Consider the following 14,767-nt stretch of genomic DNA (forward strand, 5'->3'; position numbering starts at 1 on the left):
ATTTTCTTCTGTTATTTTTTGTTGCAACACATAGACTCAGTAATTTCTTGCTCTTTCCTGGAGCTGACAAGATGATTGTCGATGCCGGATGCAGCCGGTTGGAGACGCAGCGGAAGGGATTTTTTTTTTCCAGTTTCTCCCAAGCTGAGAAGGAAAACGGGAAGGACCGCTCCCAACGAAGTGCATAAGCCAGTTGTGTTTGTCACGTCACATCATGTGTTCTACAGTTAACTCTTTCTTTACACGCTAAGAAAAAGGAATGTATTTCTCAAGTCAAATCACAAAATGCTTTATTGAATTCAACTATGCCTTTTATTTCACTCGAGGGATTTAACTTGGCAATTCAGTTTCCAATAAACTGGACAAGCAAACAAATTGTCTGAGTCATGTTGTTTGGGAGTGTTTGAGGGGTTTTCGTTCCAAAACACTGATTATCCATTCTGAAAAATGCTGGTACATGACATTTACTAGTCTATATTTGGAAAAGCACATAATCTCTTATAACTGTTTTTAAGCAGAGGTTACACAACAGTCTTAACTATAATAGTAACCCATAATGTGCTTATGCTATCAATTATTTTGTTAAGATTGGACATTAACGTACTTGGTATCTCATTTTGGAGCAAGAGTCTCACTTTCTTAGCGAAATAAAAAGGGTTGTTACATCACAACAGACCTTTCATGTGGTAAAATAATTATTTTGACAAATTCTATCGCAATTGTTGCTTCTGTCAACTCAGGTCATTGTACATCAAACCACTTCCTTACTTCTATGCTTCTAGTCTGCTACAGGTTTATATTCAATAACATTTTAATTTGAGAAGCTACAGAGATAGCAGCTGTTGGTTTGCTCTCTTAAAGTAGTATAGACTTGTTAGTGTGCACTGAGAAGTTTGTACATTTTGGTACCTCTGTACCCTATTCACTACAACCTGAGATGGACAATGTCATCTATTTTTTTTTTTGTAATTGTTTAAAATTACCCAATTACACTTCCTCCTGAAACAAGCCCGATAAATAAGAAATACATTATATTATCAGTGGTATTATTCACAATATAATGAGACATGTAGTTCACAGTACTCAGAGTGGAGGGGGGGAAAGGGGAGGTTATATGGTACAATTTTTGACTCATTCAAATACATATCTTAGTCATCCATTAATACAAACACAGTGTGCCTCCATATTTACAAACCCAGTACATTCCTATTCCACTGAAGCAGGCACAGTCAAGTAGTAATGACACATATACAGCAGGATGGACCGGAGCATGGAGAGAGATCAGCCAGCCCACAAACTACACTGCACTCACTCAACATTAACACTATAGATGGTGGTAAAGAAAAAAAAAAGTCTGAACTATTTCTCTCTCTGCCTCTTCTACACTTCCTACACCAGGCCAAGTTTTTTGGAGATGTTTTCTTACCCTGTTAAGGTGCCAGATGGTCGGAGTTTGGGTGGAGTCGGACGATACAAAAGAAGTGACTGACATCTCTCTCATCGAAGACTCATCACAGCAGCCATGCTGACATACACTGGCAGGTGAAGCCCAGGTGTTACTGATGACTTTAATGAACGCTCTGCTCCGTTCAGGTGAGCCAGCAGCACCACGGCAACAGCCCGGCTCGCTTCCACCCAAATGCAGCTGAGCTTTAATTATCTGTCATCTGCAACACCTGGGTTTACCAAAGATTTCATGTCGAAATGGCTGCTGTGAAAAAGGTCTAAACCGACACCAGTATTTTTGTATTAAAGCCACCAATGACTGATACTTGATACTGATATTCAGCTGTATAAATATGTTTGAATTTGACCATTTTCATGTAAAAAAACAACAAAAAAGGCAACTTTAGTGGTTTCCCAAATCATGAAAAGCCTCTGATACTGTGTTTGTTGCTCCTTGAGGCAGGTGCACCGACTGCACTGACTGATTAGATGAATTTTCATTAGTTTGTTTCCATTTATCATCAGAGGACGACGTTAACTGTCCAATATCCTTTCCTAAATAAAAGCCCAAACAACAGCTGATGAATTAGTGCAGCCCTATCTAAAAATATTTGACCTGATGCAGTAAACTCCACCCATCTGGTACTGCAGGTTAAAATACACGCTAGGTAAATAGTTGTAGATGCAGGCCTGGTTTGTCCTTCGCCTTCCTCTTGCAGAGCAGTTTTAGGGCTCCTCTCTCCAAGCTCAGGTCTGTTCACGCCAGAGGGCCCCGTCCGGCCGGGACGCGGCTCTTCTGGACACAGACACTTCACAACAACACTAGCTGAGCAACACAGGGAGGGGCGATCAGCATCACACCCTGACGGGAAGAGAGAAAGTAAAGGAGAGACTGACAGAAAAAGAGAGCAGGGGGAGGACTTAAGAGGGTCGTGGCTGAGGGAAAGAAGCGATGGCGGGTGTGGTGGAGGGATAAGGAGAGAATTTGAGAGAAGGATGGCGATTGGGAGAGAGGGGCAAGCAGACACAGGTTGAACACGCTGCACACATCATAGCCCTGGCCTGTGTTTCCCATAGATACACACCAGCCAGCAGGGTTCCAGCTCAGTTCTTAAAATTTCACAGCAGAGAGGAGCCAAACATGTAAAGCTGACGCAGCTTTCGTTGTTAAAAGCTGACAAAGATACAAAACGGTGTCTGGATTTGGCTCACAAGTGGTGTAAAAGTATGTTTGGATAATAATCTAAGAACACAACGTATTTTCCTGGCTCAGCCCCGCCTTTCTGGATGTATCTATAGCCACCGTCGTACAAAGATCCAGTGTGTCACGATCGATCTGAGTGCTACGATGGTTTCGGGAAACGGAGCGGTCTAAAATGTCAGGCACATTTTTTTTTTTTTTTTTTACATCTCCTTTTCACAACCCTTCAAGTTTTGCTACGATATATCTGGCAGCACCAAAATGAGCCTCCGTGGTCAATCTCTCGGTCGCCATGGAAATCAGCGGCCATGTTTTTTGTTGTTGTTATTATGGAAGGCATTTTTCATATCAAGAGAAGTAAGTACAGATAGAAAAGAGATATGTCCGTGAAAAGGCGCCATGGTATAATACGATGAAATAAAACAGTCCGTCCTTCGCCCTTTATCCTCCCAAAAACAGGAACATAACCAGCACTAAAGGTAGAATAAAGCGATGAAATGTTATTTGCTGTGACCCGTGCGGGCTGCAGGACTCTCACGTTGGCATTTCACATTAGTCGTCTGAGGAGGAGAGGCAGTGGGAAGCGCTTTTTCACCAGGATAAGGACATCAGAGAGAGCTTAGCCAGCATGCTGAAGGCGTTTTCTTGGAGCAAAAGGGTCGGTTCCTAGTGTAAAATGTTTTCTGATCTTTATTTTTTTTATTATCATCATCATTATTATTTTTTAAACCTTTTTTTTTTTTCCCCGGTTGTGATAACTCAAGTCCTCTCAGAAGCTCTCGGGCTCCTCCAGCAGGCAGGGCTGGGTGGACAGGGACGGGGACAGGCTCCGCAGGCCGACGCCACCCAGAGGCACCAGGGACGGGGACAGGCTCCGGAGGCCCACCCCGGGGCGAAAGCTGAGCTCTGGGGCGGGCAGTAAGGGCTTGAGGATGCTGACCAGGCAGAAGGCAGAGCCGCTGTTGGGGATGAAGTTGACCTTGTTGCGGTCGGGGCACAGGAAGGGAGGGATCTCCTGCAGGGGCTTGGGCCTGCAGAAACACATTACACATATTTAACAGAGAAAACAAGCCAACTGGTTCAACTGGTCCTATTGGTCCAATACTATTTTTACTGTCAATGTTTGTCTCATTGAGAAATCGGCATTTGTGTGACATTTTCTTTCTAGTTATGTCAACTAATACAACTGTAAAATGACCAAAACGATGAAACCTGACACAGCCTTTTGTTCAAAAACACTGGCCTATTTGCTTATATTTTCTTATAATTCTTATATTTTCTTTGTTTACTTGTATTCTTTTATTTTCTATTTTGTTCTTATACTTTACTATTATACTGTATTTGCCTTTTTTATATTTCATATTTACTGCTGTCTCCAATGGAGCCTCCTGGCAAAAGTATTTCATATATTTGTACAACTGGACAAATAAAAACATCTTGAATCTTGAAAAGCTTAGCCTGTTCTGAAGCTGCTTTTGTGTCACAAATCTTACAAAAAAATACATTATTGATATCAGTATGAGCTGTTAGATATTGGTAATGGCCTCAAAAAAACAAAACAAAAAAAAAAAAAAAACATATCGGTCCATCTCAGCAGAAAAAAAAACAAGCACCGTTTTCAAGACCTAAAATCGTGTGTTTAACAATATTCAAGATGTTTTAAGATCGCAAGTTTCTAAGCTATTTTGAGCCGTTCTCGGGACATGCAGACATCCTGTAGGTGTAAAGAGGGCGCATCTGTCAGGAAGAATTCAGACAGAAATATACATTCTGTCTCGTCCCTCTTGAGTTTGTGTGGCCTGGATTTGGCGACCAAACTAAATTGGGCGGATTTTCTACTCACATGGACTCCTCGAACACTTTCACCTTCTCACAGCCCTCTGGAGGCTCTCTCTTGAACATGTAGCTGTTGTTGGGTCGGGGGGAGGCGGCGTATTTCGGCAGCGGGGAGCAGGGGCCCAGCTCTGAGAACACAATATGGACAGAGTCAGCGAGAGAGAGCTGGGCAGAGGTCAGGGATTAAGTGTCTTGCTCAAAGACACTGAAGCAGGGCAGAGGGCTAAACACATCCCCCCACTGCTCCTAAATTGCATGTGCGCATGCGCGAGTCACCTTTGTCCTCGTACGGGCTGCCCCCTCCCATGTCGTTGAGGATGGTGAGGTAGGAGGGTGAGATGGAGTCGGGGCGGCTGCTGCAGTTGCTGTGGCTGCCGCTCAGGCCGCCACCCGAGGGAGTCTGCGTGTCGATGCTGCGGGTGCTGCTGCTGCGCTGGGGCGGGACGGGTGGGGGTGCGCGGTGCCCATCTGGGACATCCTGTGGCTGTCGCACACACAGAGGCATACACATGAATAAATGAGGTCACAATAACAACACTGGACCGGGGGCTTAATCCCTGGCCTGTGATGGGGAGGGCGGCCATAAAAAAACAACTGAGCAACTGCATTTTCAGTTTTTTAAAATACAATGTCCCATCAGCTGGTTTGACCTCAGGGAAATTAAAAATATGGGAGAGGAGCTTTGCAAAACATAGACTGTATTCTGTGTGTGAGTGTGTGTGTGTCTGTGTGTGTTTGTGAGAGAGAGAGAGTTGTGTGTGTGTGGTACAAATGACTCATTATTTGATAAATGTAGTCAAGTCAAATACATAAAAAAAAATTCTATTTTAATGACAAAAATCACCATTTTACATTAATTGCTTCCAATTTTTGGTGCTACATCAAAAATATAAAGGATCATAGCACGCAAATGAGTCATAAAACCTACTGATCAGTGCAGTCCATTACGCTTGTGTTGATCAGTGCTTATTTGTTTTTGTGGGACTCACAATGATGACCTCGTCCTTTTCAGTCGTGTCGCGGATGATGATGCGCTCGATCTCCTGGTTGAGGCCCTCCACGCTGTTACGGAAACGAGGGGCGGACGACTTGGAGATGGGGATGGGGATCAGGATGGTCTTGGGCATCGGCGACTGGAGTGCACAGAAGACACAAACATGTCAAATTCTTCATCAAAGTACAGGTGATGCACTCTAGAAAAAAATACTATTTCAACTGCAGCAAAAATGTCCATATGTACATATATATATATATATATATATATATATATATATATATATATATATATATCAAATAAGATAAATTCTTTAACTACAACACCCCCTGGAACTGATCCTCAAATTTCCATTTCTTTTCTTTACAATTATGATTTTTAGGCAAGGTCACTAGGTCACCATCCTCACATTCTTCCTTTGTAGGGTCCTCTGGTTTACAAAGGGGAGGGGCACGGCTTATAGGCATATGCTGAGTGGCGGCAGGAAGAAGCACTGCACATATTCCAACTTTAATAATCAATACAGGATCTATAAAACTCTACCGATCAGCAGTGCCAAGACTGAGAGGAGAGGAGTGGGTGATTGTTGTTATGTATTCATTTATGCAAAAGATCACTGCATCATTTTGCTGAAGAACCACTTGGTCTGACAGTAAATGAAGACTTAAGCCAACTGTAATGAGCTTGCCGAAGGCCTTGTGAGAAGTTTGATGGTAACCAAGCCAGTCGCTCTTTGAGTTTGTCTCATGAGGAGGTTTAGAAAGCAGGACAGCTGCGTCCCTGCAGACTCCACAGGGAGCGTCTGACACTAGCTCCCCGCCAGCTGCTGGCCCTGTCACCGCCGCTGACACCGAGCAACACTAAGAGCACGTCCCTCTGTGTTTCTGCGTGTGTGTGTGTGTGTTTCTATGCAGCATTAGAGGGGCCCAGTTTAAGAGACTTCACATGGACTGTTAAAAGCCCCATGTCACATTTCCAACTAACACATCAAATGCCAGTACCGAACGGGGACAGGAGGAAAAGTGGGACGTCCTAAAAACTTTCCAGACCAGGGACCCAACCTAGTTCTGTTTGGAGATGGACCGACTCAGGCTGGCAGCAGGGTCACAATACACACTCCAACACACGAGCACACTGTTCCCACTGATCACCTGCGACTGGATGATGGTGTGGCTGCCATTGAACGGGGACTTGCGCTCCTTATCCCTCCGATGGCGGCTGCTGCGTTTGCTGCGCTGGAGCTGCTGACGCAATTTGGCAATCTGGATAAAAGTACAGCGACATTCAGACACTGAATCATCACACAGCCAGGATAACGGGATTATCGTATTACTGTAGTTCACAGGTTCTCCTGCACGTTTTTCTGGGTGGAGTGGAAAGGCCTACAAAATGTGGAGGCCTTTCTTGGAAACATTAAGTGGAAGATCTCAACCTGCAAACCTGAATTTTGCTCACATTGTGATTAACCCTTCACTGTCAAATGTAGAGAAAAAACAATGCACTGCAAAAACTCAAAATCTTACCAAGATTATTTGTCTTAAAATTTGTTTCTTGTTTCTAGCTAATTTTCACTTATTTCAAGTGAATTTTCACTTTTTCCACTGGCAAATTTTGCCAATGAAACAAGCAAATTTTCACTTACTTGAAACAAGTGAAAATTTGCTCATCTAAAAACAATTTACTTCTGAGGTGATCATGTCTTATTTTAAGTGTAATGAGATATTTTGACTAGAAATAAGACAATTTTGACTTGAAATACGACAAATAATCTTGGTAAGATTTTGCGTTTTTGCAGTGGCATAAAGTGATGTGATCACTGTTAACTCAAATTCTTTAAACCTTTATTTAACCAGGTGAGTTTTTCTAATTTGCTATTGCTATTTATTTTCTTTTAAACACCGACATTTTGGAGGTACCAGGTTTTTACCCACAAGTGGCAACATATTAGAATCATATCTCAAAAATCACCTTGAAATAAGCATAATCACCCCCCATGCTCTCAAATGTTAATGCAGCTCCTTATTCTTTAGGTTGCCACCAGCATCAATACAAACCATTCCTACTGTTGTACTTCCTGCACTGCATCAGCACCCTGTCTACAGTTTATTCAGTATCAAGTTGCTGACAACAACAGTAGTCCACCTCTCTCACTGTCCTGGTCTTTGATGCTGCTGCCATTCAAGAGGAAACAATGGAGGTCCATGTAAACAGATCCTGTCTCTGGTGCTGGGATCAGTGAAATGTGACACACTTTGCTCTGAAAGGCATCTGATTTAAGACAAAAACACCGTGTCGTCCGTCCTGCTGCGTTTCAATGTCAGCGAGAAGGAGCCACTGACCTCCTTGAGCTGGTCGGTGCTCCCGCAGGAGGCCGAGCGTTTGTGAGAGCCCCTCCTCCTCTCATCTGCCCAGGCCCTGGGGGTCTGACACACACACACACACACACACACACACACACACACAGGTTAGATCAAAATAGCAAACACTCACAAAAAATTTGATGAGGTGATGTGGTGGAGGGGAGAGAGGGGTTACATGTAGAGAAGGTCAGACCTTGATTAAGTAGTTACCAGGTCACAAATAATCCTTTAGTGTTTGTTTTGGATTAATCAACTGAATTCAAGTCAAGATGCACTAACTGGTGATTCAATTCAAGAACAACTTTTCTTTTATTGGATGATTCAGTGCAATCTGAGAATGCAACCTCTGATTCGAGTCAACAAATTAATTCAGTATTTCATATTCAATAAGCATGTGTAATAATATAAGACTATGCCTTTTCTTGCAAAATGTTTGGGGTTTTTTGGAAGAATTCTGAATGAAATCATTTAAAACATTTTATATGAGTTTGTGCTGAAGTCAGTGCGATTCATTTTATGTTTCTTTTCGCATAGTGTTGCAGTTCGGCTGGCAGAATTTATAATTAATGCGTCGATGCAACGGATTAAATTGTTACACTCCAATCTGGTAACATCAACAGCACCAGAGAGTAAACAAGAGAAATCACTTGGGGCGATACTGGAAAGTCTCTTTGACCGGTCAGGCCGCTTGGCTCAAATCACTTCTGGTACAAACATTTTTGCTGCTACTTTTTGTCCAGAATCTGGTTCAAAGTCAAGAGTCGGTGAATGAGACCAAGCGCCTCATGATGCAACCGTCTGCAACCTCTCTTCACACACACACACGCACACACACATTCAGAGTGGCATGCATGAAGGGAGCACGTACACACAACCTTCCCCTGCATGTCAAACACACACAAGCAAGTACTTATCATGCTTGTGTAAGGCCTTTAAAGGAACAGTTTACCCAAAATACACACCACAGAAAATGTATTTCCCACTGTGCAATCTATCCATCCACATAGCACCTGTGTGACTTGGTGAGGATTCCTCTCTGCCTCCCTTCACCCCCAATACAATCGAGTCAAGCTCATTTGTCACGGTCAAAAAAATTACATGTGAAAAACTTAACAACAATGGAGATACCTGACATAATCCACAGGAGAAGAGTTCCACCGGGAGCTATTTAGGGATGAAGTGGTTCCCAGTTTCACAATAAACCACAGCAAAAGCGTCTAGTCTGCTGCAAATTTCATCCGAGGAGGAATGAGTCTCCCAGACGCAGGCGCACACAGGATGGGTTTGTTTTCTTATCTGCACTGCTCTGTTGCCTCTCACGGCCACATGGTGCATCTTCAATGTTAATGCACATTTGATACAGTTTTCATATGTTTCCATGAGGTATTAGCTATGTAATTTTTTTGTATTTATGTAAACAGAAAGGGTTTAGTACTGCCAATTTTATTTGTGGTTTTGGCGAAAACTTGGCGAAATGATTTCAGTGTGTGTATTAGTACTTTTTCAACATTTTCAGCACAGTTTAACAATACTGTGGTAATACTGATACTGTGATAATTTTGGTCACTATAATTTATCCTGCCAAATAAAATGTATCCATGTGCCTCTAATTCATACATGTGGGATTTTTTTTTTTTTTTGTATTTTGGGTGAACCATACATGACTCTTTATAAAGCCAAATACACACCATCATGGATAAATGTCATGCATGCATTGAGAGCTCTCTCTAGAGAATGAGTCTCAGTGAGAATACCTGTTGAAAGATTAAATAAAAATAAAAAATAAAGAGCCAGGACAAAAGACACATGCATTCTTAGACCACCGCTTGTAAGTTCAAACATAAACACAGACGTAAACACACACATGCATCCACGCAAACACACACACTCGCACACACGGACACGCCCACAGCACTCACCTGCGTCGCTTTGTCCCTCATGTAGGGAACGTGTTGGTGCTGGCTTTCGTCCTGAGGCCAGGGACCTATCAGGTGAGAGCCAGCGAGCGCGCCCAGTGAGGGCCACAGCTGGACGCGATGGAGGGGGAGTCCAAGGAGAACAAGGGGCAGAGAGCGCGGGGGGGGTGGGGATCGGGGCGGGGCAGCGCTGGGGGCCGGACAGGACACCTAGAGCTGTGGGGGGTTAAGGCCACCGGTGCACTGTGGGAAACAAGAGGAGGAGGAGGAGGAGGAGGAGGAGGAGGCAGGTGAGAGAGAGAGAGGGAGAGATCATGGTAAGTCACGTTTGCCTGCTGATGTAAACAAGGTATTAGTCAACAAATCAACAGTCTGGCCACAGCTGGCCTGTAAGATAAGCCTGTGGCTGGCCTGTCCTGACTGTCTAGGTTCGAGTCACAACCCCGAATGTGTGTGCGTGTGTGTGTGTGTGCATGTGTGTGTGTGTGTAATTATGGGTGTCTGTTTGTGTGCTGCCAGATTGATCCTAATCCGTCCCATGCTGGGCAGGGCGGATATGCCCCCCCACGTCTCCACACAGCCTGCTGGTTAATGGCATTAAACAGCTCAAAGTAGAGGGATGATGGTGGGACGGGTGGAGGGCGGGGGGGGGGTTACCGGGGGCAGGTGCTGGCTTCTGCCCGACTGACCTTCATTCAAAGCCACATCAAATGAACGTGTATTGTACAGCAGCGGTTCAGGCCTGGTGGGAGACACTCAAAAGTCCTTGAAAGGAGGAGGCATTTTATTCCTCCGTAAGTTAATTTGTTACACACAATATATGAAGTAGGGCTTGGAGATGTGGGCAAAATCAAATATCCCAATATCTTTACCCAAATCCAAGTTATAGATGTTTGGCAGTATGAGAAAGTTCAAAATTATAAGTAACATCAGTGCTGGCCCAAGATTATTTTTACTATTGATATTTGGCTGATTGCGAAACTGAAACTTGTGTGACCTTTTTTTTCTAAAAAAGTCTGAAAACCTTAATCTGTTATGCACCTGCATTTGTATTATAATCCATGCAAAGATGCATGAGTGTACTGCATAATTGCATAATTGCATTTATTAAGGCATTTATGTATTTCATGCATGAATGTATTGGGTCATTATAAAGCCAAAGACATGGGATATCAGTATCGTTCCACTTATATCTCCAATAACATTTATTTAAACATGCACACACACACACACACACACACACACACACATTGCTTTCTCAGCACCTTTTAACAACACATAATATAAGCCTTTATATCCAAATCATCTTGCAATATGACAAATGCATTTTTTAGCACGGGTGGCCTCAACAGGAGACAATAACAATTGTAAACATGCAAATCAACAGCATCTCTTCGTCTCTCAACACTGAACTGACATTAGCAGACTAATGACACTGCACAGATTGAGACTAATCATTCCACACATACACACACACACACACACATATTCATCCACACACACAAACACAGAGCGCTGAGGACTGGCAGTGCTTGTCCAGTAGCTAAATTTGGCAGGGCCTTGGACGGCGCACATCACTGTTGCTAGGGAACGGGGCCGACTAATCTTCATTAACACACAGGTTCGGCGCTTGTGTCTGTGTGAGTGGTGTGCGTCCATGTGTGTCTGCGTGTTTGTGTGTGTGTGTGAGTGAGTAAACAGCATAGATGACAGTTTGGGGCATCAGCAGCCTCTTACCAGTCACTAAGCGCTGTTTATTTTGACTGCTGTCTGCGACTCCGCCACAGGTTGGCAATCCTCTACAGAGTACTACAGCAGGCTGACAGACACTGTAGTAGTAGTAGTAGTAGTAGTAGTAGTAGTAGTAGTGTGTTGGCTCATATTTCTGCCTTAAGTGTCAGTCAATACCACACTCTTATCCTATAGCGAGGCTTTACTTTGCAGTGCAGCAAGCAAGCTTAGGTTTGTTTAGGCTGAGTGGGATCTAAAGTCTCTGCAGGCTCTTGGACGAGGCCGAGCCGCCTGCCATCTCAGGTCGCGTTAGAGCACACGAGGTCAACCCATAAAAGCGGGCGAGGGAAAGCCGCGGGACAGTCAGCCCGCACACAGAACACAGAGCGATGAATAAACAAAGCATGTAAACACACTGAGAGGAGACTGCGCTCTCCTCACAACATTACATCATCAGCCGGGGCTGCAATGAATGATTACTTTCAATGCTGGTTGACTGATTGATTTCTTTAAAGAGTCAAAAGTAACAGCAAATTGATCATAGGAAGCTGTAATGCCTTCAAATTGCTTCCTCAGTGTGACCAGCATCCAAAAAAAATCCCAAATTATTCATTTTAAAATATGGGAAAGTAAATAAATCCTTGCATTTAGTGATCATAGTGAAGCTGAAATTAACAAATGTTTGGTATTTTACTAATTTACAACCAATAAACTGTCAAAATCACAATTGATTAATGTTATACCTATCAAATAATTGATGAAGCAGCTAATTGTTGCAGCATTACCAAAAATACCTAATTGCCTGAGCACATTAGCCTAGATTAAGAGAACTACAACTACTGCTATTCATCTGAGTCTAATTTGTACCCCAATGCAATATGACTTGAAAAAAAAAATATTCATACCTCTGTCATCCTTTAGCAATAATATAAACCAGCCTTTCTGCAATGTAATCCTGAGATAAAAACAAAGATAAAGCTGCAATATTGGTTTAAAAAATAATCTCCACTACCCATACATATTGAACAGACTGGTTCATGTTAAATATTTAATTGCATGCATAAATCACTGAATGCATGCCGAATTCCATTGTGATACACTGTGTATTTTGTTTACAGGAAGGTTAGCCCACCATGGAGAGCCCCCCTCCCCACCAGCCCACACACATCACCATCATCCTCATCATCCTCATCCGCATCCTCATCATCCTCATCACAACATGTCCTCCATATCCAAATGCAACCAACATGATATATTAGTGTGCCCCATGTCAGAAATACTAGCCATGCTGTGTCGGGAACATCATGCTCACCTGCAGGAACGTGGTGGAGGTGCGCTGCATGAGGCATGGAGCTCTTCAGCAGCCCCTGTTGATTTTTGCCATTACTTGGAGGAACTGAGGAGCCGATGAAGGCAGAGCAAAGTATAAAAATGCCCTCTTGTAAATAAACAGGCAGACATAGAGGAAAACAACAAAGGCTCGGTGCGTACAGTGGAGATACAGTAGGTGTCAATGGGCGTTGCTGTGTTCGCACCCTGCCTCGTCGTGGATGGATGTTTTTCTCTCCCTGCTGATGCGGCACGACCCGGTGGAGCGGCTACGGTTTTCTCTCGCCGGAAAAAAGACGGGGAAAAAAATATTAGGAAATGGTTTAAATGCGTTCGACGGCTACCGGATGCCCTGAAGTGTTGAAGGCCGACGGAAAAAATAAAGAAAATAAAAGCTGAAGGGACAGAAGGAGGAGGGCGGTGATGCTGGGCTAACCGCGGCTGACACGACGAGAGGAGGACCAGGCGTCAAGCGCGACGTAAGAAAACAATCTGGCTTCCGGCCACGATTTTCAAAGTAAAACCCTCACTGACTGAAGCAATCGTGAAGTCTACCTAAACTCAACCAATTCAGTTTTTGTTCTTTTTCCAGGCCACTTTTTCAGGCGGATACTAACTCGAATTTTCCATTTATTCTAAACAAAAGAATAATCAGTTTGATGAAACGTATTTTTCAAAGCTAACAAATATGGATAGCCTTTATATTTTTTCTGTTTGTATTATGCTTATTTTTTTTTTTTTTTTTGCAGAGGTGTTTTTGTTTGTTAGTTTTTTTTTTGCATTATGGTGATCACAACTGGAGCTCATAGTTTGTTCACTTCTTCTACTACTACACCACTGACGGATACTTCTGTTTAAATTGTTCATATTTCTATCTTTTTATAATCCTTGTTTATAGTGTTTATATTGCTTACTGCTATTTATCGTGTATACTGTATATTTCTTCTAAATTTGCACATTGACCTACCTCTATGCACATTTTATACACCCATGCACACGGTTTTTTCTGTTTTTTTTTTTTTTGTTTTTTTTTTTGCACATTGCTTTTTGCACACTGGGTTGTACTTAGGTTATTCTGTTGTACTCAGATCTTATTCTGTTGTACTTAAATCTTATTCTTTATTTTTATTTCTTTTTATTTACTTAATCTGTAATCTGTGGATACTGCTGAAAAAATGTGAATTTCCTGCGGGATGAATAAAGTATCTACCTACCTACCTAAGTTGATGTGAAAACAAAAATAAGATTTAAGGTGGAGCAGGTCAACCCATATAAGCGGGCACACATAAATACAGACATAGATAAATAATAATAATAATAATGATAATAAAACTTACAATATTCTTAGCTATAAAGGTGTGCAAGGTGTCTCACAAATGGGTATTCCAAGAAAGGAGACAAAATTACAAACCATATTATGGAATTTTTTAAAGGATGCCTACTAATTATACTGCAGTCAAATTAAAAGGAAGTCCATTTAATAATGTGCTACAACTAACAGAGATAATGTGGGGCTTCCACTGGCTGAAACTGTCGTCATCAGTCACCTGAGACGTTTTTCTCCCTGGCGACACGTCTCGTTAAACTACTTTGAAAGTAAAGTCACCCTACATCCGGTCTCATCCTCGCTCGCCGCGTCTGCCTTGACGCGGCCGACAGAGCGGAGCGTCGGGATGCGTAGGGCTGACGTAGCGTGCCAGCGCCACGCTGCTCGTGCTGATGCTGCAGTTGCTAGGGCGCGCGGAGCAGACAGCGGAGAGGAGGAACGTAAACAAGTCGAGGAGAGGAAATGTCTCCCCCGTGTGTCCGTTTAGTGAAACAGCAAGACAAAAAAAAAAATACCTGCTTTACCAGAAGATGAGAGGGTTTGAGGTTACAAAACGGCAGTAACACTATTTAAATAAACGAATAAATAAATAAAAAATAATAAGAGTGTATGTTTAATGAAATAATT

At 42.8% G+C, this 14,767-nt stretch overlaps 1 protein-coding gene across 1 annotated transcript; it reads right to left on the bottom strand.

The window, feature by feature from the left end:
- Positions 1-209: 209 nt before the first annotated feature.
- On the bottom strand, positions 210-12,826 carry fam117ba (family with sequence similarity 117 member Ba). The gene is made up of 8 exons (XM_030066218.1): positions 12,797-12,826; positions 9,757-9,963; positions 7,817-7,900; positions 6,629-6,739; positions 5,473-5,616; positions 4,760-4,967; positions 4,491-4,611; positions 210-3,678 (listed from the first exon to the last, which is right to left on the bottom strand). Exons 1-8 carry the CDS (start codon positions 12,824-12,826, stop codon positions 3,417-3,419), a joined length of 1,167 nt encoding a protein of 388 aa, XP_029922078.1. The 3' UTR covers positions 210-3,416.
- Between the last annotated feature and the right edge of the window lie 1,941 nt (positions 12,827-14,767).

Source organism: Myripristis murdjan, chromosome 2, assembly GCF_902150065.1.
Source record: "Myripristis murdjan chromosome 2, fMyrMur1.1, whole genome shotgun sequence".
Classification (NCBI taxonomy): Eukaryota; Metazoa; Chordata; class Actinopteri; order Holocentriformes; family Holocentridae; genus Myripristis; species Myripristis murdjan.

Excerpts from the sequence above, each read along its gene's own strand:
- fam117ba (XM_030066218.1), bottom strand. The coding sequence starts at position 12,826 with ATGCAGCGCACCTCCACCACGTTCCTGCAG. Across the intron at positions 4,612-4,759 it reads CAGCCCGTACGAGGACAAAG|AGCTGGGCCCCTGCTCCCCG; the intron begins GTGACTCGCGCA and ends TTGTGTTCTCAG. Across the intron at positions 3,679-4,490 it reads AAAGTGTTCGAGGAGTCCAT|GCCCAAGCCCCTGCAGGAGA; the intron begins GTGAGTAGAAAA and ends GTGTTTCTGCAG.